We start from the raw sequence: 27,777 nt of genomic DNA on the forward strand, positions 1-27,777 counted from the left end.
AGGTATATACAGTCTCTAGACAGAACAGGTATAGACACATTTGATTTTATTTCATGTTTGTCGGTTATATATTTTATTTAATATGTTTTACATTCACAACGTTTATATTGACATGAACCCTGAAGAATAAAGACCGACTTTGATCACTGGTAGGTTCCTCATCTCGATCCGCGGTAGATCACTAACGGAAAGGCAAGGATCATGTCATGCATCGGGTCATAGCTGTCACACAGGTGATGTCACAGAGGCGTGTCAGTCGGCGTGTATGAGAGTCTGAGGTTCTGTTCAAGTTGTCTCCCGGGCAGAGCAGGGAGCCGATCAGAGGTTCTGTTCACGTCGTCTCCAAGGCAGAGCAGGGAGCCAAGCAGAGGTTCTGTTCATGTTGTCTCCCGGGCAGAGCAGGGAGCCGATCAGAGGTTCACGTCGTCTCCCGGGCAGAGCAGGGAGCCAATCAGAGGTTCTGTTCACGTTGTCTCCAAGGCAGAGCAGGGAGCCGATCAGAGGTTCTGTTCATGTTGTCTCCCGTGCAGAGCAGGGAGCCGATCAGAGGTTCTGTTCACGTTGTCTCCCGGGCAGAGCAGGGAGCCAATCAGAGGTTCACGTTGTCTCCCGGGTAGAGCAGGGAGCCGATCAGAGGTTCTGTTCACGTTGTCTCCCGGCCAGAGCAGGGAGCCAATCAGAGGTTCACGTTGTCTCCCGGGCAGAGCAGGGAGCCGATCAGAGGTTCTGTTCATGTTGTCTCCCGGGCAGAGCAGGGAGCCGATCAGAGGTTCTGTTCATGTTGTCTCCCGGGCAGAGCAGGGAGCCGATCAGAGGTTCTGTTCATGTTGTCTCCCGGGCAGAGCAGGGAGCCGATCAGAGGTTCTGTTCACGTTGTCTCCCGGGCAGAGCAGGGAGCCAATCAGAGGTTCTGTTCACGTTGTCTCCCGGGCAGAGCAGAAAGCCCAGCAGTATAGACGAGGAGGATCAGGAGGTGAATCAGGATAACATCCTGGAAACAGCAGAGAGCTGGGGAGTGTGGCAGGCCGGAGGGGTCAGAGGTTAGAGGTCAGGCTGGAGTTCAGTATCCTGTCAGTCTGGAGGGACTCCTTTTCGCTGAGGCCTTTTCTGGGCTCTGTGTATGTATATGTGTGTGTGTATGTGTGTGTGTGTGTGTGTGTATGTGAATGTGTATGTGTGTGTGTGTGTGTGTGTGTGTGTGTTCAATACCCTGTGGTGATGTTGGTGAGTGTGTGTGTGTTTGAGCCCGGTGCAGTGAAGCTATAGGCAGCGTAGGCCACAGCTGATCCCAACATCAACCCTGTCATGTACGATACAGTCATAGTGTTACCTAGAGAGAGGAGAGGAGAGGAGAGGAGAGGAGAGGAGAGGAGAGGAGAGGAGAGGAGAGGAGAGGAGAGGAGAGGAGAGGAGAGGAGAGGAGAGGAGAGGAGAGGAGAGGAGAGGAGAGGAGAGGAGAGGAGAGGAGAGGAGAGGAGAGGAGAGGAGAGGAGATTATTATATAGTATATAGATAGAGCACTGTCAATGTAGAAAATCGGCACTAAATTGTAGGAGGAGCTCCTGCTGCAGTTGAGTGGTTTACAGTATTACAATATAGAGTGTATATAGAGACACCTCCAGAATTATTGGCACCTTTGATAACGATGAACAACAAATACTGTATAAAATAAAATCATACAAATACCGAGATATATTTTGTGAACAAAAAAACCCTCATATGATTATAAATTATTACAATTGTTTAGAGAAAGATATTCTATTTAAAAGGTAAACATTTAAAATGGTAGTTAAATGTTTTGGCACCCCAAAAGAAAAGAAAGTGGGAGAAAGAGAGAGAACTTAGAGTTTTTAAGGAGGACTTTAGTTTCAGGGTGCACAGTCTGATATAAAGAGACTTGATAACAATGAAATACTCCATCACCAAGAGAGAACACCCCTGTTTTCACTACTCCATCACCTAGAGAGAATACCCCTGTGTTCAATACTCCATCACCTAGAGAGAACACCCCTGTTTTCAATACTCCATCACCTAGAGAGAACACCCCTGTTTTCACTATTCCATATTCCATCACCAAGAGAGAACACCCCTGTTTTCAATACTCCATCACCTAGAGAGAACACCCCTGTTTTCACTACTCCATCACCTAGAGAGAACACCCCTGTTTTCAATACTCCATCACCTAGAGAGAACACCCCTGTTTTCACTATTCCATATTCCATCACCAAGAGAGAACACCCCTGTTTTCAATACTCCATCACCTAGAGAGAACACCCCTGTTTTCACTACTCCATCACCAAGAGAGAACACCCCTGTTTACAATACTCCATCACCTAGAGAGAAACCCCTGTTTTCACTACTCCATCACCTAGAGAGAACACCCCTGTTTTCAATACTCCATCACCTAGAGAGAACACCCCTGTTTACAATACTCCATCACCTAGAGAGAACACCCCTGTTTTCACTACTCCATCACCTAGAGAGAACACCCCTGTTTTCAATACTCCATCACCTAGAGAGAACACCCCTGTTTTCAATACTCCATCACCTAGAGAGAACACCCCTGTTTACAATACTCCATCACCTAGAGAGAAACCCCTGTTTTCAATACTCCATCACCTAGAGAGAACACCCCTGTTTTCAATACTCCAGCACCTTCCCCTTGCGAGGATAACGACACAGACGTTTTCTAAAATGTTTTCTGAGATTGGAGAACACATTGGGGAGGGATTTCAGACCATTCCTCAATAGATCTTTCTAGATCCTTATGGACTGGCTACTTCAATTCAAACCACAGGTATGAATGGGTTCATGTCCCGGCGTCTGAAAAGGCCATTACAAATAGTGGATTTTTGTGGTCCATGAACCATTTCTGAATGACGAATGGATTTTAAATGTGTGTTACCTCATTTCTATACCCCAGTGAAACAGGAAGCCATGGAAGGCCACAATATAGTTCCTTCAACTGAGATTAATTTCAAACATTATTAATGCAGATTTCATTTAGTTACATTTGACCAATACGATTCTTTACAGGTGCCAATAATGAGATATAAGTGATTACTTGTTAAACAACATCTCTTTCTCTGGGCAATTGTATTATTATAAAAGTAGATCCACCCCTCTACCTAATTACCCCTCTACCCCACCACCCCTCTACCTCATTACCTCTCTACCTCATCACCCCTCTACCTCATCACCCCTCTACCTCATCACCCCTCTACCTCATCACCCCTCTACCTCACCACCCCTCCACCTCACCACCCCTCTACCTCACCACCCCTCTACCTCACCACCCCTCTACCTCATTACCTCTCTACCTCACCACCCCTCTACCTCACCACCCCTCTACCTCACCACCCCTCTACCTCATCACCCCTCTACCTCATCACCCCTCTACCTCACCACCCCTCTACCTCATTACCCCTCTACCTCACCACCCCTCTACCTCATTACCCCTCTACCTCACCACCCCTCTACCTCACCACCCCTCTACCTCACCACCCCTCTACCTCATCACCCCTCTACCTCATCACCCCTCTACCTCACCACCCCTCTACCTCACTACCCCTCTACCTCATCACCCCTCTACCTCATCACCCCTCTACCTCACCACCCCTCTACCTCATCACCCCTCCACCCCTCTACCTCACCACCCCTCTACCTCACCACCCCATCACCCCTCCACCTCATCACCCCTCTACCTCACCACCCCTCCACCTCACCACCCCTCTACCTCACCACCCCTCTGCCTCATCACCCCTCTGCCTCATCACCCCTCACCTGCTAGTTCTCTCTGTTCCGGCGGGACCTTCCCAGCAGCCTGTATCATGGGGACTGATCCAAAGTAACCGTTGGTTACGCCCATGAGGAGAGAAAAGAGACAGGGCCAGGCGGGGTGGGAGAGGGTTGGGGTGGAGGAGGGATACACACACATCACCAACAGAGGGATGAAGACCACCCGCAGGCAGGAGAAGAGGAGCAGGTGACCCCCCGTCCACTCATAGGGCAACGCAGCCAGGATCTGGAAAGGGCAGAGGGCTTAGTGTATATCTATATCTATCCATCCATCATCCATTCATCTACCCATCCACCCAACCATCCACCCACCCACCCATCATCCATCCATCTACCTATCCATCCATCTACCCATCCACCCACCCATCTACCCATCCATCCACCCATCTACCCATCCACCCATCTACCCATCCATCCACCCACCCATCTACCCATCCACCCACCCATCCACCCACCCATCTACCCATCCATCTACCCATCCACCCACCCATCCATCCATCCACCCACCCATCCATCCATCCATCCATCCACCCACCCATCTACCCATCCACCCACCCATCTACCCATCCATCCATCCACCCATCTACCCATCCACCCATCCATCTACCCATCCACCCATCCACCCATCCATCTACCCATCCACCCACCCATCTACCCACCCATCTACCCATCCATCCACCCACCCACCCACCCATCCATCCATCCACCCACCCATCTACCCATCCATCCACCCATCCACCCACCCACCCATCTACCCATCCACCAATCTACCCATCCATCCATCTACCCATCCACCCATCCATCCACCCATCTACCCATCCATCCACCCATCCATCTACCCATCCATCCACCCATCTACCCATCCATCCATCCACCCATCTACCCATCCATCCATCTACCCATCCATCCATCTACCCATCCATCTACCCATCCACCCATCCACCCATCCATCCACCCATCTACCCATCCATCCACCCATCTACCCATCCATCCATCCACCCACCCATCTACCCATCCATCCATCCACCCACCCATCTACCCATCCACCCACCCATCTACCCATCCATCCACCCATCCATCTACCCATCCACCCATCCATCCATCTACCCATCCATCCACCCACCCATCTACCCATCTACCCATCCATCCATCCACCCATCCATCCACCCACCCATCTACCCATCCACCCATCTACCCATCCACCCATCTACCCATCCACCCATCTACCCATCCATCCATCCACCCATCTACCCATCCATCCATCTACCCATCCACCCATCTACCCATCCATCCGTCTACCCATCCACCCATCTATCCACCCATCCATCCATCTACCCATCTACCCATCCACCCATCTACCCATCCACCCACCCATCCATCTACCCATCCACCCATCTACCCATCCATCCATCCACCCATCTATCCATCTACCCATCCATCCATCTACCCATCCATCCACCCATCCATCCATCTACCCATCCATCCATCTACCCATCCATCCATCCATCCACCCACCCATCTACCCATCCATCCAGCTACCCATCCACCCACCCATCCATCCATCTACCATCCATCCACCCATCTACCCATCTACCATCCATCCATCTACCCATCCACCCATCCATCCATCTACCCATCCATCTACCCATCCATCCACCCATCCATCCATCCACCCACCCATCTACCATCCATCCATCCAGCTACCCATCCACCCACCCATCCATCCATCTACCCATCCATCCACCCATCTACCCATCCACCCATCTACCCATCCACCCATCCATCCATCTACCCATCCATCTACCCATCCATCCATCCACCCATCTACCCATCCATCCACCCATCCACCCATCCATCCATCTACCCATCCATCCATCCATCCATCTACCCATCCATCCATCTACCCATCCATCCATCTACCCATCCATCCATCTACCCATCCATCTACCCATCCATCCATCCATCCATCTACCCATCCATCCATCCATCCATCTACCCATCCATCCATCCATCCACCCATCTACCCATCCATCCATCTACCCATCCATCCATCCATCTACCCATCCATCCATCCATCTACCCATCCATCCATCTACCCACCCACCCATCCATCTACCCATCCACCCATCCATCTACCCATCCATCCACCCATCCATCCATCTACCCATCCATCCACCCATCTACCCATCCATCCATCTACCCATCTACCCATCCATCCATCTACCCACCCACCCACCCACCCATCATCCATCCATCTACCCATCCATAATCCATCCATCCATCTATCCATCATCCATCCATCCAGACTGATCTATCTACCTACCTACCTATCCATCCATCTACATTCCTACTATCAGCCATCCATCATCCATCCATCTATCTACATTCCTACCATCCATCTACCCATCCATCCATCCATCCATCCATCCATCCATCTACATTTCTACCATCCATCTACCCATCCATCCATCCATCGACTGATCTATCTATCTACCTACCTATCTACCTATCCATCCATCCATCTACATTTCTACTATCAGCCATCCATCATCCATCCATCTATCCACATTCCTACCATCCATCTATCTATCCACATTCCTACCATCCATCCATCAATCTACATTCCTACCATCCATCCATCATTCATCCATTTATCCATCATCCATCCATCCATCTATCTATCTACATTCCTACCATCCATCCATCATTCATCCATTTATCCATCATCCATCCATCCATCCATCTACATTCCTACCATCCATCCATCCATCAATCTATATTCCTACCATCCATCCATCAATCTATATTCCTACCATCCATCCATCCATCAATCTATATTCCTACCATCCATCCATCCATCAATCTATATTCCTACCATCCATCAATCTATATTCCTACCATCCATCCATCCATCCATCAATCTATATTCCTACCATCCATCCATCCATCAATCTATATTCCTACCATCCATCCATCAATCTACATTCCTATCATCCATTCATCCATTCATCCATACCATCCATCCAGTTGTTCCAAACCTCTCCTCGTGGACCCCCAATCATTCCAAACCTCTCCTTGGGGACCCCCAACCATTCCAAACCTCTCCAACACTGGGGGTCCCCAAGGAGAGGTTTGGAATGGTTGGGGGTCCCCGAGGAGAGGTTTGGAACGGCTGGGGGTCCCCGAGGAGAGGTTTGAGAACACTGGACAAGTAAACTGACCTTGCCTACGAAGTCGGCCATGTTGAATGTGGCCATGATGAGTATAGGTAGCCACTCCCCCAGGGTTGGGTTGCGTATCTCTGATTCCAGACCAGGAAACAGACACAGAGTGATGCTATAGGTCACTGCTATAGACAACATGTAGGCCCAGATCACTCTGGCAACGATGTACCTGTGAAGAAACATATCTGAAGGGGGGAGAAGAGGAGGAGGTAGGGGGAGAAGGGGGGGAGGGAGGGTGGAGATGGGGGAGGGGAGGAGGGGGAGAAGGGAGTGGAGAGGGAGGGGGAGAAGGGAGAAGAGGGGGGAGAGGGAGGGAGGGTGGAGATGGGGGAGAAGGGAGAAGAGGAGGAGGGAGGTGGATAAGGGGGGGAGGGAGGGAGGGGGGAGATAAGGTAGAAGAGGAGGAGGGAGGGGGATAAGGGAGAAGAGGGGGGAGAGGGAGGGAGGGTGGAGAAGGGGGAGGGGAGGAGAGGAGAGGGAGGGGGAGAAGGGGGAGAAGAGGAGGAGGGAGGGGGAGAAGAGGAGGAGGGAGGGGGAGAAGGGAGAAGAGGGGGGAGAGGGAGGGAGGGTGGAGATGGGGGAGAAGGGGAGGAGGGAGGGGGATAAGGGAGGGGGGGGGGAGAGAAGGGAGAAGAGGAGGAGGGAGGGGGATAAGGGAGAAGAGGGTGGAGAAGGGGGAGGGGAGGAGAGGGAGGGGGAGAAGGGGGAGAGGGAGGGGGAGAAGGGGGGGAGGGGAGGAGCGGGAGGGGGGAGGGAGGGAGAGAGAGAGAGGGAGGGGGAGAAGGGGGGGAGGGGAGGAGAGGGAGGGGGAGAAGGGAGGGAGGGAGGGGGGAGAAGAGGAGGAGGGAGGGGGAGAAGAGGGGGGAGAGGGAGGGAGGGTGGAGAAGGGGGAGGGGAGGAGAGGGAGGGGGATAAGGGAAAAGAGGGGGGAGAGGGAGGGTGGAGAAGGGGGAGGAGAGGGAGGAGAGGGAGGGGGAGAAGGCAGTGGAAGGGGATGAGGGAGAAGGGGAGAAGGGAGTGGAAGGGGATGAGGGAGAAGGGGGGAAGGGAGTGGAAGGGGATGAGGGAGAAGGGGGGAAGGGAGTGGAAGGGGATGAGGGAGAAGGGGGAGAAGGCAGTGGAAGGGGATGAGGGAGAAGGGGAGAAGGGAGTGGAAGGGGATGAGGGAGAAGGGGAGAAGGGAGTGGAAGGGTATGAGGGAGAAGGGGAGAAGGGAGTGGAAGGGGATGAGGGAGAAGGGGTGAAGGGAGTGGAAGGGGATGAGGGAGAAGGGGAGAAGGGAGTGGAAGGGGATGAGGGAGAAGGGGAGAAGGGAGTGGAAGGGGATGAGGGAGAAGGGGGAGGAGGTGGAGGGGAGGAGGGGGGAGAAGGGAAAAAGGAGGGGGTGAGAAGAGAAGAGAGGGGGAACGAGGGAAGAGGAATGCTGTTGGTATCCGTAGTGTACAAACATTGGGTAGAATCATTGTGTTTACAAGCACTCGTTCGACATTACAGTTTCTCTAGATCGCTAAGACACTTTGAATGAAACTGGGGTGGAACTGATCTCCATCACAACCTAATGAGCACTACGACAGTATTACTTGGTGATAAACTCTAAGTCATTTCTCTTTGTTTTCACACACAATGCAAATGCTAAGCACATTTTGTTCCCCAAAACAGTAAACACAACTCTACAAAAGATGCAAAACTCAGTTGAGCAAAACTCCCATGAACCTCTTCTGCACGTGTGCAAAACTTCTTAGCACAATTGTTCAATCAGCAAATCATTCGTGCATAAAAGAGGTCACCTCTGAGTTGCTGTTAAGACAGGACCCAGTCCGAGGCTGAGGGCTGTTTATGTACCCCCACAGACAGGCACTAAGACCGCACTCAGTCAGCTGTATCAGGAAATAAGGAAACCACTCACCCAGAGGCGGCGCCTCTTAGTGGCCGGAGACTTTAATGCAGGGAAACTTAAATCAGTTTCACCAAATCTCTATCAACATGTTAAATGTGCAACCAGAGGGAAATAACTCTGGACCACCTTTACTCCACACACAGCGACGTGTACAAAGCTCTCCCTCACCCTCCATTTGGTAAATCTGAACATAATTATCCTCCTGATTCCTGCTGACAAGCTAAAATTAAGGCAGGAAGCACCAGTGACTCGGTCTATAATAACATGGTCAGATGAAGCAGATGCTAAGCTGCAGGACTGTTTTGCTAGTACAGACTGGAATATATTCCGGCATTCCTCCAATGGCATTAAGGAATACACAACACCAGTCATTGGCTTCAACAATAAGTGCATCGATGACATACGTACATACCCCAACCAGAAGCCATGGATTACAGGCAACATCCTCACTGAGCTAAAGGCTAGAGCTGCCGCTTTCAAGGAGAGGGACTGTAACCCGGAAGCTTATAAGATATCCTGCTATGCCCTGCGGCGAACCATCAAACAGGCAAAGCGTCAATACAGGGCTAAGATTGAATCGTACTACACCGGCTCCGACGCTCGTCTTACGTGGCAGGGCTTGCAAACTATTACAGACTACAAAGGGAAGCACAGCCACTAGCTGCTCAGCAACACGAGCCTACCAGACGAGCTAAATCACTTATATACTCGCTTCGAGGGAAGCAACACTGAGGCATGCATGAGAGCAGCAGCTGTTCCGGACGACTGTGTTATCACGCTCTCCGTAGCCGATGTGAGTAAGACCTTTAAACAGGTCAACATACACAAGGCTGCGGGGCCAGACGGATTACCAGGACGTGTACTGCGAGCATGCGCTGACCAACTGGCAAGTGTCTTCACTGACATTTTCAACATGTCCCTGATTGAGTCTGTGATGCAGACAGACAGACAGACAGACAGACAGACAGACAGACAGACAGACAGACAGGTATAGATGTGGTTGTTACCTCGTAGTCCAGGCCAGCTTCTCCGGATCTTGTCTTTAGGAACTCCAAACCGAACGTACGTCCCTCCTGTGAACTCATCTGTGACATCATCAGATGGCGACGTCGTCGCCACCACTCCGTTACCCTGAGATGAGACAAACACTTCATAGCCTCCTTGTCTCCTTGTCTCCTCTCCTCTCCTGGTTTCCTCTGGAGTGAATAATCAAGGGTCAGCCTATCACCTGAACCCCAACGTGTCAGGTCAACCAGGTCCCGTAGATATTCAGCCTATCACCTGAACCCCAACGTGTCAGGTCAACCAGGTCCCGTAGATATTCAGCCTATCACGTGTCAGGTCAACCAGGTCCCGTAGATATTCAGCCTATCACGTGTCAGGTCAACCAGGTCCTGTAGATATTCAGCCTATCACGTGTCAGGTCAACCAGGTCCCGCAGATATTCAGGGATGATTTACAGAGGGAAATGACCGTCTATGTGTGTGTGTGTGTGTGTGTGTGTGTGTGTGTGTGTGTGTTCAGCAGGTTGACGTAACCTTGTTTCAGTAAGTAGGAGATGTAGTCACAGTGATGCATGTGGCAATATGCCGAAATTAGAGACACACCCTCTCTCTTTTCTGCTCCATTAGTTGCAGCAGGGCTCAAGGCCAAAATAACCACTCTACCTGATTATCCCACCACTCTACCTGATTATCCACCACTCTACCTGATTATCCACCACTCTACCTGATTATCCACCACTCTACCTGATTATCCACCACTCTACCTGATTATCCCACCACTCTCCCTGATTATCCCACCACTCTCCCTGATTTATCCACCACTCCCCCTGATTATCTCACCACTCTACCTGATTATCCACCACTCTACCTGATTATCCCATAGAACCACTCTACCTGATTATCCCATAGAACCACTCTACCCGATTATCCTACCACTCTACCTTATTATCCCATATAACCACTCTACCCGATTATCCCACCACTCTACCTGATTATCCACCACTCTACCTGATTATCCCATAGAACCACTCTACCTGATTATCCCATAGAACCACTCTACCTGATTATCCACCACTCTACCTGATTATCCACCACTCTACCTGATTATCCACCACTCTACCTGATTATCCACCACTCTACCTGATTATCCCACCACTCTACCTGATTATCCCACCACTCTACCTGATTATCCCATAGAACCACTCTACCTGATTATCCCATAGAACCACTCTACCTGATTATCCCATAGAACCACTCTACCTGATTATCCCATAGAACCACTCTACCTGATTATCCACCACTCTACCTGATTATCCACCACTCTACCTGATTATCCACCACTCTACCTGATTATCCACCACTCTACCTGATTATCCACCACTCTACCTGATTATCCCACCACTCTACCTGATTATCCACCACTCTACCTGATTATCCCATAGAACCACTCTACCTGATTATCCCATAGAACCACTCTACCTGATTATCCCATAGAACCACTCTACCTGATTATCCCCTAGAACCACTCTACCTGATTATCCACCACTCTACCTGATTATCCCATAGAACCACTCTACCTGATTATCCCATAGAACCACTCTACCTGATTATCCACCACTCTACCTGATTATCCACCACTCTACCTGATTATCCACCACTCTACCTGATTATCCACCACTCTACCTGATTATCCCACCACTCTACCTGATTATCCACCACTCTACCTGATTATCCACCACTCTACCTGATTATCCACCACTCTACCTGATTATCCCATAGAACCACTCTACCTGATTATCCCATAGAACCACTCTACCTGATTATCCCCTAGAACCACTCTACCTGATTATCCACCACTCTACCTGATTATCCCCTAGAACCACTCTACCTGATTATCCCCTAGAACCACTCTACCTGATTATCCCATAGAAACACTCTACCTGATTATCCCACCACTCTACCTGATTATCCCCTAGAACCACTCTCACCCCAGGTCTAGACTGACTTACAAATCTTACTTCCTCTGTAGTGACGTCGTGGTGAACCCTGTATCCTGTCCCGCTGACCTCCGACCCGATGTCATGACCTTTCCCCAGGCTGTGACCCCGGTGGGTGGGGCCTGTGTAGTAAAGGACGAATCGTGAGCGTCGGACAATGAGGTGGAGAAGGAAGCAGAGCATCTCCATGGTGATGGACACCAGGAAGAAGATGAGTGTGTTTATCCTCTCGTTACTGATCAGGAGTTTAGTGAAGATACGACTCAGAGAGATGATTACACCTGCTGTACCTGGAGAGAGGGAGGAGTGGAGAGAGAGGATTAGTGAAGATACGACTCAGAGAGATGATTACACCTGCTGTACCTGGAGAGAGGGAGGAGAGGAGAGAGAGGAGAGGATTAGTGAAGATACGACTCAGAGAGATGATTACACCTGCTGTACCTGGAGAGCGGGAGGAGAGAGAGGAGAGAGGATTAGTGAAGATACCACTCAGAGAGATAATTACACCTGCTGTACCTGGAGAGAGGGAGGAGTGGAGAGAGAGGATTAGTGAAGATACAACTCAGAGATATGACAAGCATTGTGATTGGTTGAGAAGCGTTCTAAGCCGTGCTAAACAAGTAATTTACAATGGGTAGGCCTATGACGCAAAAATGTATTGAAATAAATAAACTGTCTGTGTTATGGTTACAATAATTCCCCTTTCTGTCAAATGGTCTGGCAATAGACTACAAGTGTAGCCTATAGAATATACAGTAATATAATGAAGATGTATAGAATATACAGTAATATAATGAAGATGTATAGAATATACAGTAATATAATGAAGATGTATAGAATATACAGTCATATAATGAAGATGTATAGAATATACAGTAATGTAATGAAGATGTATATATACAGTAATATAATGAAGATGTATAGAATATACAGTAATATAATGAAGATGTATATATACAGTAATATAATGAAGATGTATAGAATATACAGTAATATAATGAAGATGTATAGAATATACAGTCATATAATGAAGATGTATAGAATATACAGTAATATAACGAAGATGACAGCTCTTACTTTCTCCAGTCATCACCCCCTGTGTGTATCTCTTGGGCAGCATCCCCATGTAACCATAGAAACTGGACTGCTGCACTGAGGGAGGACAAATGCAAACACAAATGGCCTTTTCACACTGCATTGTTCGTAGCCCCGGGCTAAGGATTCACGCTGGTATTCTAAAGCCCTGTGGCTAAGGATTCACACTGGTATTCTAAAGCCCTATGGCTAAGGATTCACACAGGTATTCTAAAGCCCTGAGATAAGGATTCACACTGGTATTCTAAAGCCCTGTGGCTACGGATTCACACTGGTATTCTAAATCCCTGGGATAAGGATTCACACTGGTATTCTAAAGCCCTGAGATAAGGATTCACACTGGTAGTCTAAAGCCCTGGGCTACGGATTCACACTGGTATTCTAAAGCCCTGAGATAAGGATTCACACTGGTATTCTAAAGCCCCGGGCTAAGGATTCACACTGGTATTCTAAAGCCCTGGGCTAAGAATTCACACTGGTATTCTAAAGCCCTGGGATAAGGATTCACACTGGTATTCTAAAGCCCTGGGATAAGGATTCACACTGGTATTCTAAAGCCCTGGGATAAGAATTCACACTGGTATTCTAAAGCCCTGAGATAAGGATTCACACTGGTATTCTAAAGCCCTGGGCTAAGAATTCACACTGGTATTCTAAAGCCCTGGGATAAGGATTCACACTGGTATTCTACAGCCCTGGGATAAGGATTCACACTGGTATTCTACAGCCCTGGGATAAGGATTCACACTGGTATTCTACAGCCCTGGGATAAGGATTCACACTGGTATTCTAAAGCTCTGGGCTAAGGATTCACACTGGTATTCTAAAGCCCTGGGATAAGGATTCACACTGGTATTATAAAGCCCTGGGCGGACAAACACACTCTCGACCAACATTCTATCTCTGCCACGGGGCCAATGATATAAGCAATAAGGCATAAAAAAACATGATCTGCTCTTGCTAGCATTTGACAGCCTAGCATTTGATTTCCAACAGTGATGGTTTGTATAAACCTTGCTGTCTGCCTGTCAGACCGCGGAAAACAATGTTTATCACTTTTGAAAATGCCATCTCTTTCCCCCTGTACAGAGAATTCTGTGTACCGACGAGACGTAAACATTTCTGACCCAGAGGCAAAATCATGCACCAATTATTATTATAATGGATTGAAATGAAAAGTCAATAGAGAAGCTATGAAAACAGATTAAGACGGGGAGCGTTTGTGGCCCTTTTCAGATGTAAGTTTTTGTGGCTAGAGTTGGCTAGCTGAGCGAGAAGACGTTAGCTTGCATAGCAACCGTTAGCCGTAGCAACCGTTTTTGTTAGCCATAGCAACCGTTAGCCATAGCAGCCAAAGTTTTTGGCACTGATTGCGTTATTTTTTTTCCCGTCAGGTTTTTCGGGAAGGATGAAATAGTATGAATTGTCCTTATTAAAATAGAGTGAAGAACGCAGCACAGGCATATGCAAATTAAGTGAAAATGCAGCTTTTGTGATTGGCACAGTGGAAATTATATGCGTTTCCCCCCTCAGAGTCTGTGCTAATCCTGCTCTGGAGCAGGCCAACTATAAGAGCCTCCTCCACCCAGGGCTAAGAGCCTCCTTATCCCAGGGCTAAGAGCCTCTTATCCCAGGGCTAAGAGCCTCCTTCGTCCAGGGCTAAGAGCCTCCTTATTCCAGGGCAAATAGCCTCCTTTGCCCAGGGCTAAGAGCCTCCTTCGCCCAGGGCTAAGAGCCTCCTTATTCCAGGGCAAAGAGCCTCCTTCGCCCAGGGCTAAGAGCCTCCTTATTCCAGGGCAAATAGCCTCCTTCGCCCAGGGCTAAGAGCCTCCTTCGCCCAGGGCTAAGAGCCTCCTTCGCCCAGGGCTAAGAGCCTCCTTCGACCAGGGCTCAGAGCATCCTTCGACCAGGGCTCAGAGCATCCTTCGCCCAGGGGTCAGAGCCTCCTTCACCCAGGGCTAAGAGCCTCCTTATCCCAGGGCTAAGAGCCTCCTTATCCAAGGGGTTAGAGCCTCCTTCGCCCAGGGCTAAGAGCCTCCTTTTCCCAGGGCTAAGAGCCTCCTTATCCCAGGGCTATAAGAGCCTCCTCCCCCAGGGCTATAAGAGCCTCCTCCCCCAGGGCTATAAGAGCCTCCTCCCCCAGGGCTATAAGAGCCTCCTCCCCCAGGGCTATAAGAGCCTCCTTCCCCCAGGGCTATAAGGGACTCCTCCCTCAGGGCTATAAGAGCCTCCTTATTCCAGGGCAAATAGCCTCCTTTGCCCAGGGCTAAGAGCCTCCTTCGCCCAGGGCTAAGAGCCTCCTTCGCCCAGGGCTAGAGCCTCCTTCGCCCAGGGCTCAGAGCATCCTTCGACCAGGGCTCAGAGCATCCTTCGCCCAGGGGTCAGAGCCTCCTTCACCCAGGGCTAAGAGCCTCCTTATCCCAGGGCTAAGAGCCTCCTTATCCAAGGGGTTAGAGCCTCCTTCGCCCAGGGCTAAGAGCCTCCTTTGCCCAGGGCTAAGAGCCTCCTTATCCCAGGGCTATAAGAGCCTCCTCCCCCAGGGCTATAAGAGCCTCCTCCCCCAGGGCTATAAGAGCCTCCTCCCCCAGGGCTATAAGAGCCTCCTCCCCCAGGGCTATAAGAGCCTCCTTCCCCCAGGGCTATAAGGGACTCCTCCCTCAGGGCTATAAGAGCCTCCTTCCCCCAGGGCTCAGAGCCTCCTCCCCCAGGGCTATAGGAGCCTCCTCCCCCAGGGCTATAGGAGCCTCCTCCCCTAGGGCTATAAGAGCCTCCTCCCCCAGGGCGCAGAGCCTCCTCCCCCAGGGCTATAAGAGCCTCCTCCCCCAGGGCTATAAGATTCTCCTCCCCCAGGGCTCAGAGCCTCCTCCCCCCCAGGGCTCAGAGCCTCCCCCCAGGGCTCAGAGCCTCCTTCGTCCAGGGCTATAAGAGCCTCCTCCCCCAGGGCTATAAGGGCCTCCTTCCCCCAGGGCTATAAGAGCCTCCTCCCCCAGGGCTCAGAGCCTCCTTCCCCCAGGGCTATAAGAGCCTCCTTCGCCCAGGGCTATAAGAGACTCCTTCGCCCAGGGCTATAAAAGCCTCCTCCCCCAGGGGTCAGAGCCTCCTTATCCCAGGGCTATAAGAGCCTCCTCCCCCAGGGCAATAAGAGCCTCCTTCCCCCAGGGCTATAAGAGCCTCCTCCCCCAGGGCTATAAGAGCCTCCTCCCCCAGGGCTATAAGAGCCTCCTTCGCCCAGGGCTATAAAAGCCTCCTCCCCCAGGGGTCAGAGCCTCCTTATCCCAGGGCTATAAGAGCCTCCTCCCCCAGGGCTATAAGAGCCTCCTCCCCCAGGGCTATAAGAGCCTCCTTCACCCAGGGCTATAAGAGCCTCCTTCACCCAGGGCTATAAGAGCCTCCTTTACCCAGGGCTATAAGAGCCTCCTTTACCCAGGGCTATAAGAGCCTCCTTTACCCAGGGCTATAAGAGCCTCCTTCGCCCAGGGCTCAGAGCCTCCTTCCCCCAGGGCTATAAGAGCCTCCTTCACCCAGGGCTATAAGAGCCTCCTTCACCCATGGCTATAAGAGCCTCCTTCACCCAGGGCTATAAGAGCCTCCTTCACCCAGGGCTATAAGAGCCTCCTTCCCCCAGGGCTATAAGAGCCTCCTTCGCCCAGGGCTATAAGAGCCTCCTTCGCCCAGGGCTCAGAGCCTCCTTCGCCCAGGGCTCAGAGCCTCCTTCCCCCAGGGCTATAAGAGCCTCCTCCCCCAGGGCTATAAGATTCTCCTCCCCCAGGGCTCAGAGCCTCCCCCCAGGGCTCAGAGCCTCCTTCGCCCAGGGCTATAAGAGCCTCCTCCCCCAGGGCTATAAGGGCCTCCTTCCCCCAGGGCTATAAGAGCCTCCTCCCCCAGGGCTCAGAGCCTCCTTCCCCCAGGGCTATAAGAGCCTCCTTCGCCCAGGGCTATAAGAGCCTCCTTCGCCCAGGGCTATAAAAGCCTCTTCACCCAGGGCTATAAGAGCCTCCTTCACCCAGGGCTATAAGAGCCTCCTTCACCCAGGGCTATAAGAGCCTCCTTCACCCAGGGCTATAAGAGCCTCCTTCACCCAGGGCTATAAGAGCCTCCTTCGCCCAGGGCTCAGAGCCTCCTTCCCCCAGGGCTATAAGAGCCTCCTTCGCCCAGGGCTCAGAACCTCCTTCGCCCAGGGCTCAGAGCCTCCTCCCCCAGGGCTATAAGAGCCTCCTCCCCCAGGGCTATAAGATTCTCCTCCCCCAGGGCTCAGAGCCTCCCCCCAGGGCTCAGAGCCTCCTTCGCCCAGGGCTATAAGAGCCTCCTCCCCCAGGGCTATAAGAGCCTCCTTCCCCCAGGGCTATAAGAGCCTCCTCCCCCAGGGCTATAAGAGCCTCCTTCCCCCAGGGCTATAAGAGCCTCCTCCCCCAGGGCTATAAGAGCCTCCTTCCCCCAGGGCTATAAGAGCCTCCTTCACCCAGGGCTATAAGAGCCTCCTTCGCCCAGGGCTCAGAGCCTCCTTCCCCCAGGGCTATAAGAGCCTCCTTCACCCAGGGCTATAAGAGCCTCCTTCACCCAGGGCTATAAGAGCCTCCTTCACCCAGGGCTATAAGAGCCTCCTTCGCCCAGGGCTCAGAGCCTCCTTCCCCCAGGGCTATAAGAGCCTCCTTCGCCCAGGGCTCAGAGCCTCCTTCACTCAGGGCTATAAGAGCCTCCTTTGCCCAGGGGCCAGAGCCTCCTCCCCCAGGGCTATAAGAGACTCCTTAGCTAAGGTGCAGTGTGAGACAGAGAGCAGGGAGTTAAATAACCAGGATGTCACATGTACCACTCAGTTGACTAAACTAAGGTTAAATAATCGGTAGTCACTAGAACTGAATACCTTATTATCATATCATAAAGTACATTGTCAATTAAAATATTTCCAGAGAGGGGAAGGCAACAGACAGGGGATGAGTGTTTGGGTGTTTGGGTGGTACCTGTACATCCGAAGGCAACGGACAGGGGAAGGGAAGGGTGGTACCTGTACATCCGAAGGCATAGGACAGGGGAAGGGAAGGGTGGTACCTGTACATCCGAAGGCATAGGACAGGGGAAGGGAAGGGTGGTACCTGTACATCCGAAGGCATAGGACAGGGGAAGGGAAGGGTGGTACCTGTACATCCGAAGGCAACGGACAGGGGAAGGGAAGGGTGGTACCTGTACATCCGAAGGCGACCACCCCAACAGAGAAGAGGTTGACGATGTAAGCCTGTCTGGTGGTGAAGGATTCCAACCACACATCAAACACGCTGACGAACACCAGCGGACTCAGAGCAAACAGGTAACCTGGTGGGGGAGGAGGGTTGGTTTACTGTGTGGTAATAACAGGTAACCTGGTGGGAGGGTTGGTTTACTGTGTGGTAATAACAGGTAACCTGGTGGGGGAGGAGGGTTGGTTTACTGTGTGGTAATAACAGGTAACCTGGTGGGAGGGTTGGTTTACTGTGTGGTAATAACAGGTAACCTGGTGGGAGGGTTGGTTTACTGTGTGGTAATAACAGGTAACCTGGTGGGGGAGGAGGGTTGGTTTACTGTGTGGTAATAACAGGTAACCTGGTGAGAGGGTTGGTTTACTGTGTGGTAATAACAGGTAACCTGGTGGGGGAGGAGGAGGGTTGGTTTACTGTGCGGTAATATCAGGTTACCTGGTGGGGGGAGGAGGGTTGGTTTACTGTGTGGTAATAACAGGTAACCTGGTGGGGGAGGAGGGTTGGTTTACTGTGTGGTAATAACAGGTAACCTGGCGGGGGAAGAGGAGGGTTGGTTTACTGTGTGGTAATAACAGGTAACCTGGTGGGGGAGGAGGGTTGGTTTACTGTGTGGTAATAACAGGTAACCTGGCGGGGGGAAGAGGAGGGTTGGCTCACTGTGTGGTAATAACAGGTAACCTGGTGGGGGAGGAGGGTTGGTTTACTGTGTGGTAATAACAGGTAACCTGGTGGGGGAGGAGGGTTGGTTTACTGTGTGGTAATAACAGGTAACCTGGTGGGAGGAGGGTTGGTTTACTGTGTGGTAATAACAGGTAACCTGGTGGGAGGAGGGTTGGTTTACTGTGTGGTAATAACAGGTAACCTGGTGGGGGAAGAGGAGGGTTGGCTCACTGTGTGGTAATAACAGGTAACCTGGTGGGGGAGGAGGGTTGGTTTACTGTATGGTAATAACCGGTAACCTGGTGGGGGAGGAGGGTTGGTTTACTTTGTGGTAATAACAGGTAACTCACCCACGGTGATTTGTGTTTAGACTGATCCTCTCCTGTGTGTGTGTGTGTGTGTGTGTGTGTGTGTGTGTGTGTGTGTGTGTGTGTGTGTGTGTGTGTGTGTGTGTGTTGTGTGTGTGTGTGTGTGTGTGTGTGTGTGTGTGTGTGTGTGAATCACCCACGGTGATTCGTGTGTGTAGACTGATCCTCTCCTGTGTGTGTGTGTGTGTGTGTTAACTCACCCACGGTGATCCGTGTGTGTAGACTGATCCTCTCCTGTGTGTGTGTGTTTGTGTTAACTCACCCACGGTGATTCGTGTGTGTAGACTGATTCTCTCCACCAGGATGTTGTTTAGTATGACTGCGACCAGAGCCACCACGATATACACCAGACTCATATCAAACACTATGGAGGATCCTACACACACACACACACACACACACACACACACACACACACACACACACACAGAGAAAGTGGGAGAAAAGCACATTACAGCATTATAACACTGGGGTCAGCATTATAACACTGGGGTCGTCTGGTGGTCCAGACTGCTGTCTCTACAACAGCATTATAACACTGGGGTCGTCTGGTGGTCCAGACTGCCGTCTCTACAACAGCATTATAACACTGGGGTCGTCTGGTGGTCCAGACTGCCGTCTCTACAACAGCATTATAACACTGGGGTCGTCTGGTGGTCCAGACTGCCGTCTCTACAACAGCATTATAACACTGGGGTCGTCTGGTGGTCCAGACTGCCGTCTCTACAACAGCATTATAACACTGGGGTCGTCTGGTGGTCCAGACTGCGGTCTCTACAACAGCATTATAACACTGGGGTCGTCTGGTGGTCCAGACTGCCGTCTCTACAACAGCATTATAACACTGGGGTCGTCTGGTGGTCCAGACTGCCGTCTCTACAACAGCATTATAACACTGGGGTCGTCTGGTGGTCCAGACTGCCGTCTCTACAACAGCATTATAACACTGGGGGTCGTCTGGTGGTCCAGACTGCCGTCTCTACAACAGCATTATAACACTGGGGTCGTCTGGTGCTCCAGACTGCTGTCTCTACAACAGCATTATAACACTGGGGTCGTCTGGTGCTCCAGACTGCTGTCTCTACAACAGCATTATAACACTGGGGTCGTCTGGTGGTCCAGACTGCTGTCTCTACAACAGCATTATAACACTGGGGTCGTCTGGTAGTCCAGACTGCCGTCTCTACAACAGCATTATAACACTGGGGTCGTCTGGTGGTCCAGACTGCCGTCTCTACAACAGCATTATAACACTGGGGTCGTCTGGTGGTCCAGACTGCCGTCTCTACAACAGCATTATAACACTGGGGTCGTCTGGTGGTCCAGACTGCCGTCTCTACAACAGCATTATAACACTGGGGTCGTCTGGTGGTCCAGACTGCTGTCTCTACAACAGCATTATAACACTGGGGTCGTCTGGTAGTCCAGACTGCTGTCTCCACAACAGCATTATAACACTGGGGTCGTCTGGTGCTCCAGACTGCCGTCTCTACAACAGCATTATAACACTGGGGTCGTCTGGTGGTCCAGACTGCCGTCTCTACAACAGCATTATAACACTGGGGTCGTCTGGTGGTCCAGACTGCCGTCTCTACAACAGCATTATAACACTGGGGTCGTCTGGTGGTCCAGACTGCCGTCTCTACAACAGCATTATAACACTGGGGTCGTCTGGTGGTCCAGACTGCTGTCTCTACAACAGCATTATAACACTGGGGTCGTCTGGTGCTCCAGACTGCTGTCTCCACAACAGCATTATAACACTGGGTCGTCTGGTGGTCCAGACTGCGGTCTCTACAACAGCATTATAACACTGGGGTCGTCTGGTGCTCCAGACTGCTGTCTCTACAACAGCATTATAACACTGGTGTCGTCTGGTGGTCCAGACTGCTGTCTCTACAACAGCATTATAACACTGGGGTCGTCTGGTGGTCCAGACTGCTGTCTCTACAACAGCATTATAACACTGGGGTCGTCTGGTGGTCCAGACTGCTGTCTCTACAACAGCATTATAACACTGGGGTCGTCTCTCTCTGTGTGTGTGTGTCTGTGTGTCTGTGTGTGTGTGTGTCTGTGTGTGTGTCTGTGTGTGTGTGTGTGTGTGTGTGTGTGTGTGTGTGTGTGTGTGTGTGTGTGTGTGTGTGTGTGTGTGTGTGTCTGTGTGTGTGTGTGTCTGTGTCTGTGTCTGTGTCTGTGTGTTACCCTGGAACTTGTGGTGAAGGTAATCCACGTCGGTGATGAAGCTGTTGTAGGGAAGCAGGAAGCCCACGCCAGCCAATAGCATCGCAAAGTAGATACCATGGTAACGGTCATCAGGGACTGGCTCCTCAAAGGCTGGCGGAGAGAGAGGAAGAGGGGGGAGAGAGAGAGGGGGAGAGATACAGAGAGAGAGTGAGAGAGAGGGGGAGAGAGAGAGGGGGAGAGATACAGAGAGAGAGAGGGGGAGAGAGAGAGGGGGAGAGGAAGAGGGGGAGAGAGAGAGGGGGAGAGAGGAAGAGGGGGGAGAGAGAGAGGGGAGAGAGAGAGAGGGAGAGAGAGAGAGGGAGAGAGAGAGAGGGGGAGAGAGAGAGAGGGGGAGAGAGAGGGGGAGAGAGGGAAGAGGGGGGGAGAGAGAGAGAGGGAGAGATACAGAGAGATAGTGAGAGAGGGGGGGAGAGGAAGAGGGGGAGAGAGAGAGGGGGAGAGAGTAAGAGGGGGAGAGAGGAAGAGGGGGGAGAGAGGAAGAGGGGAGAGAGGAAGAGGGGGGAAGAGAGGAAGAGGGGGGAGAGAGGAAGAGGGGGAGAGAGAGAGGGGGAGAGATACAGAGAGAGTGAGAGAGGGGGGGAGAGAGAGAGGGGGAGAGATACAGAGAGAGAGAGTGAGAGGGGGGAGAGAGAGAGGGGGAGAGATACAGAGAGAGAGTGAGAGAGAGGGGGAGAGAGAGAGGGAGAGAGAGAGGGGGAGAGATACAGAGAGAGAGTGAGAGAGAGAGAGAGGGAGAGAGAGATGTTATCGAAGGAGCAGGGAAATGATTGTGTTTCTAGCTCCAACAGTAATATATAATGCTTGTGTTTCTAGCTCCAACAGTAATATATAATGCTTGTGTTTCTAGCTCCAACAGTAATATATAATGATTGTGTTTCTAGCTCCAACAGTACAGTAATATATAATGCTTGTGTTTCTAGCTCCAACAGTAATATATAATGCTTGTGTTTCTAGCTCCAACAGTAATATATAATGCTTGTGTTTCTAGCTCCAACAGTACAGTAATATCTAATGCTTGTGTTTCTAGCTCCAACAGTACAGTAATATCTAATGATTGTGTTTCTAGCTCCAACAGTAATATATAATGCTTGTGTTTCTAGCTCCAACAGTACAGTAATATATAATGCTTGTGTTTCTAGCTCCAACAGTAATATCTAATGCTTGTGTTTCTAGCTCCAACAGTACAGTAATATATAATGCTTGTGTTTCTAGCTCCAACAGTCAGTAATATATAATGATTGTGTTTCTAGCTCCAACAGTAATATATAATGCTTGTGTTTCTAGCTCCAACAGTAATATCTAATGCTTGTGTTCCTAGCTCCAACAGTAATATCTAATGCTTGTGTTTCTAGCTCCAACAGTAATATATAATGCTTGTGTTTCTAGCTCCAACAGTAATATATAATGCTTGTGTTTCTAGCTCCAACAGTAATATCTAATGCTTGTGTTTCTAGCTCCAACAGTACAGTAATATATAATGCTTGTGTTCCTAGCTCCAACAGTAATATCTAATGCTTGTGTTCCTAGCTCCAACAGTAATATCTAATGCTTGTGTTTCTAGCTCCAACAGTACAGTAATATCTAATGCTTGTGTTTCTAGCTCCAACAGTACAGTAATATCTAATGCTTGTGTTTCTAGCTCCAACAGTTCAGTAATATCTAATGCTTGTGTTTCTAGCGCCAACAGTACAGTAATATATAATGATTGTGTTTCTAGCTCCAACAGTAATATCTAATGCTTGTGTTTCTAGCTCCAACAGTAATATATAATGATTGTGTTTCTAGCTCCAACAGTAATATCTAATGCTTGTGTTTCTAGCTCCAACAGTAATATATAATGCTTGTGTTTCTAGCTCCAACAGTAATATATAATGCTTGTGTTTCTAGCTCCAACAGTACAGTAATATATAATGATTGTGTTTCTAGCTCCAACAGTACAGTAATATATAATGCTTGTGTTTCTAGCTCCAACAGTACAGTAATATATAATGATTGTGTTTCTAGCTCCAACAGTACAGTAATATCTAATGCTTGTGTTTCTAGCTCCAACAGTAATATCTAATGCTTGTGTTTCTAGCTCCAACAGTAATATCTAATGCTTGTGTTTCTAGCTCCAACAGTAATATCTAATGCTTGTGTTCCTAGCTCCAACAGTAATATCTAATGCTTGTGTTTCTAGCTCCAACAGTAATATCTAATGCTTGTGTTTCTAGCTCCAACAGTAATATATAATGCTTGTGTTTCTAGCTCCAACAGTAATATCTAATGCTTGTGTTTCTAGCTCCAACAGTAATATCTAATGCTTGTGTTTCTAGCTCCAACAGTAATATATAATGCTTGTGTTTCTAGCTCCAACAGTAATATCTAATGCTTGTGTTCCTAGCTCCAACAGTAATATCTAATGCTTGTGTTTCTAGCTCCAACAGTACAGTAATATATAATGCTTGTGTTTCTAGCTCCAACAGTAATATCTAATGCTTGTGTTCCTAGCTCCAACAGTAATATCTAATGCTTGTGTTCCTAGCTCCAACAGTAATATCTAATGCTTGTGTTTCTAGCTCCAACAGTAATATATAATGCTTGTGTTTCTAGCTCCAACAGTAATATATAATGCTTGTGTTCCTAGCTCCAACAGTAATATCTAATGCTTGTGTTCCTAGCTCCAACAGTAATATCTAATGCTTGTGTTTCTAGCTCCAACAGTACAGTAATATCTAATGCTTGTGTTCCTAGCTCCAACAGTACAGTAATATCTAATGCTTGTGTTTCTAGCTCCAACAGTAATATCTAATGCTTGTGTTTCTAGCTCCAACAGTAATATATAATGCTTGTGTTTCTAGCTCCAACAGTAATATCTAATGATTGTGTTTCTAGCTCCAACAGTAATATCTAATGATTGTGTTTCTAGCTCCAACAGTACAGTAATATCTAATGCTTGTGTTTCTAGCTCCAACAGTAATATCTAATGATTGTGTTTCTAGCTCCAACAGTACAGTAATATATAATGCTTGTGTTTCTAGCTCCAACAGTACAGTAATATATAATGATTGTGTTTCTAGCTCCAACAGTAATATATAATGCTTGTGTTTCTAGCTCCAACAGTACAGTAATATATAATGATTGTGTTTCTAGCTCCAACAGTAATATCTAATGATTGTGTTTCTAGCTCCAACAGTACAGTAATATATAATGCTTGTGTTTCTAGCTCCAACAGTAATATCTAATGATTGTGTTTCTAGCTCCAACAGTACAGTAATATATAATGCTTGTGTTTCTAGCTCCAACAGTAATATCTAATGCTTGTGTTTCTAGCTCCAACAGTAATATATAATGATTGTGTTTCTAGCTCCAACAGTACAGTAATATCTAATGCTTGTGTTTCTAGCTCCAACAGTCAGTAATATCTAATGATTGTGTTTCTAGCTCCAACAGTACAGTAATATATAATGATTGTGTTTCTAGCTCCAACAGTAATATCTAATGCTTGTGTTTCTAGCTCCAACAGTAATATCTAATGCTTGTGTTTCTAGCTCCAACAGTAATATCTAATGCTTGTGTTCCTAGCTCCAACAGTAATATCTAATGCTTGTGTTTCTAGCTCCAACAGTAATATATAATGCTTGTGTTTCTAGCTCCAACAGTAATATCTAATGCTTGTGTTCCTAGCTCCAACAGTAATATCTAATGCTTGTGTTTCTAGCTCCAACAGTACAGTAATATATAATGCTTGTGTTTCTAGCTCCAACAGTAATATCTAATGCTTGTGTTTCTAGCTCCAACAGTAATATATAATGCTTGTGTTTCTAGCTCCAACAGTAATATATAATGCTTGTGTTTCTAGCTCCAACAGTACAGTAATATATAATGATTGTGTTTCTAGCTCCAACAGTACAGTAATATATAATGCTTGTGTTTCTAGCTCCAACAGTACAGTAATATATAATGATTGTGTTTCTAGCTCCAACAGTACAGTAATATCTAATGCTTGTGTTTCTAGCTCCAACAGTTCAGTAATATCTAATGCTTGTGTTTCTAGCTCCAACAGTAATATCTAATGCTTGTGTTTCTAGCTCCAACAGTAATATATAATGCTTGTGTTTCTAGCTCCAACAGTACAGTAATATATAATGATTGTGTTTCTAGCTCCAACAGTACAGTAATATATAATGCTTGTGTTTCTAGCTCCAACAGTACAGTAATATATAATGATTGTGTTTCTAGCTCCAACAGTACAGTAATATCTAATGCTTGTGTTTCTAGCTCCAACAGTTCAGTAATATCTAATGCTTGTGTTTCTAGCTCCAACAGTAATATCTAATGCTTGTGTTTCTAGCTCCAACAGTAATATATAATGCTTGTGTTTCTAGCTCCAACAGTAATATATAATGCTTGTGTTTCTAGCTCCAACAGTAATATCTAATGCTTGTGTTCCTAGCTCCAACAGTAATATCTAATGCTTGTGTTTCTAGCTCCAACAGTACAGTAATATATAATGCTTGTGTTTCTAGCTCCAACAGTAATATCTAATGCTTGTGTTCCTAGCTCCAACAGTAATATCTAATGCTTGTGTTCCTAGCTCCAACAGTAATATCTAATGCTTGTGTTTCTAGCTCCAACAGTAATATATAATGCTTGTGTTTCTAGCTCCAACAGTAATATATAATGCTTGTGTTCCTAGCTCCAACAGTAATATCTAATGCTTGTGTTCCTAGCTCCAACAGTAATATCTAATGCTTGTGTTTCTAGCTCCAACAGTACAGTAATATCTAATGCTTGTGTTCCTAGCTCCAACAGTACAGTAATATCTAATGCTTGTGTTTCTAGCTCCAACAGTACAGTAATATCTAATGCTTGTGTTTCTAGCTCCAACAGTAATATCTAATGATTGTGTTTCTAGCTCCAACAGTACAGTAATATATAATGCTTGTGTTTCTAGCTCCAACAGTACAGTAATATATAATGATTGTGTTTCTAGCTCCAACAGTAATATCTAATGATTGTGTTTCTAGCTCCAACAGTACAGTAATATATAATGCTTGTGTTTCTAGCTCCAACAGTAATATCTAATGATTGTGTTTCTAGCTCCAACAGTACAGTAATATATATGCTTGTGTTTCTAGCTCCAACAGTAATATCTAATGCTTGTGTTTCTAGCTCCAACAGTAATATATAATGATTGTGTTTCTAGCTCCAACAGTACAGTAATATCTAATGCTTGTGTTTCTAGCTCCAACAGTCAGTAATATCTAATGATTGTGTTTCTAGCTCCAACAGTACAGTAATATATAATGATTGTGTTTCTAGCTCCAACAGTAATATATAATGATTGTGTTTCTAGCTCCAACAGTCAGTAATATATAATGATTGTGTTTCTAGCTCCAACAGTAATATCTAATGATTGTGTTTCTAGCTCCAACAGTAATATCTAATGATTGTGTTTCTAGCTCCAACAGTACAGTAATATCTAATGATTGTGTTCCTAGCTCCAACAGTAATATCTAATGCTTGTGTTTCTAGCTCCAACAGTAATATCTAATGATTGTGTTTCTAGCTCCAACAGTACAGTAATATATAATGATTGTGTTTCTAGCTCCAACAGTACAGTAATATATAATGATTGTGTTTCTAGCTCCAACAGTACAGTAATATATAATGATTGTGTTTCTAGCTCCAACAGTACAGTAATATATAATGATTGTGTTTCTAGCTCCAACAGTACAGTAATATATAATGATTGTGTTTCTAGCTCCAACAGTACAGTAATATATAATGATTGTGTTTCTAGCTCCAACAGTAATATATAATGATTGTGTTTCTAGCTCCAACAGTACAGTAAGAGAGACTCACCCGGTTCTGACAGGGCCAGCACCCCTCTCTCCGGCATTCCTTGGTCCCCTCCTCTTCCTCCAGCTGGTACGAGTCGAAGCTATAACTCTGCACTACACTGGTTTCTCTGCCCTCCCTCCATCCGGCCCTCCCTGCCCGTCCCTCTCCCCCCTCCCTCTCCTCTCTCCCTGTCTGGCCCCATCCCTCCCTCTCCTCTCTCCCTGTCTGGCCCCATCCCTCCCTCTCCTCTCTCCCTGTCTGGCCCCATCCCTCCCTCTCCTCTCTCCCTGTCTGGCCCCATCCCTCTCTCTCCTCTCTCCCTGTCTGGTCCCATCCCTCTCTCTCCTCTCTCCCTGTCTGGCCCCCATCCCTCTCTCTCCTCAGGGGTCTGTGCTGGGGTTGGCCTCCGTCGCTCCACTCCTGCTGTACTCAT

The 27,777-nt window shown here is 48.4% G+C and overlaps 1 protein-coding gene across 1 annotated transcript; it reads right to left on the reverse strand.

Annotated features, from left to right (window-relative positions):
* Positions 1-44: 44 nt before the first annotated feature.
* slc29a4a (solute carrier family 29 member 4a) lies at positions 45-27,777 on the reverse strand. Its single transcript, XM_031814040.1, is given in 12 exon segments — positions 45-1,330; positions 3,784-4,024; positions 7,020-7,207; positions 9,927-10,050; positions 11,942-12,210; positions 12,998-13,072; positions 18,194-18,322; positions 19,537-19,650; positions 21,477-21,608; positions 27,366-27,413; positions 27,416-27,465; positions 27,713-27,777. Coding segments are annotated over 12 exon segments (1,563 nt in total). The 3' UTR covers positions 45-1,202.

This window comes from Oncorhynchus kisutch, unplaced genomic scaffold, assembly GCF_002021735.2.
Source record: "Oncorhynchus kisutch isolate 150728-3 unplaced genomic scaffold, Okis_V2 Okis06b-Okis10b_hom, whole genome shotgun sequence".
Classification (NCBI taxonomy): domain Eukaryota; kingdom Metazoa; phylum Chordata; class Actinopteri; order Salmoniformes; family Salmonidae; genus Oncorhynchus; species Oncorhynchus kisutch.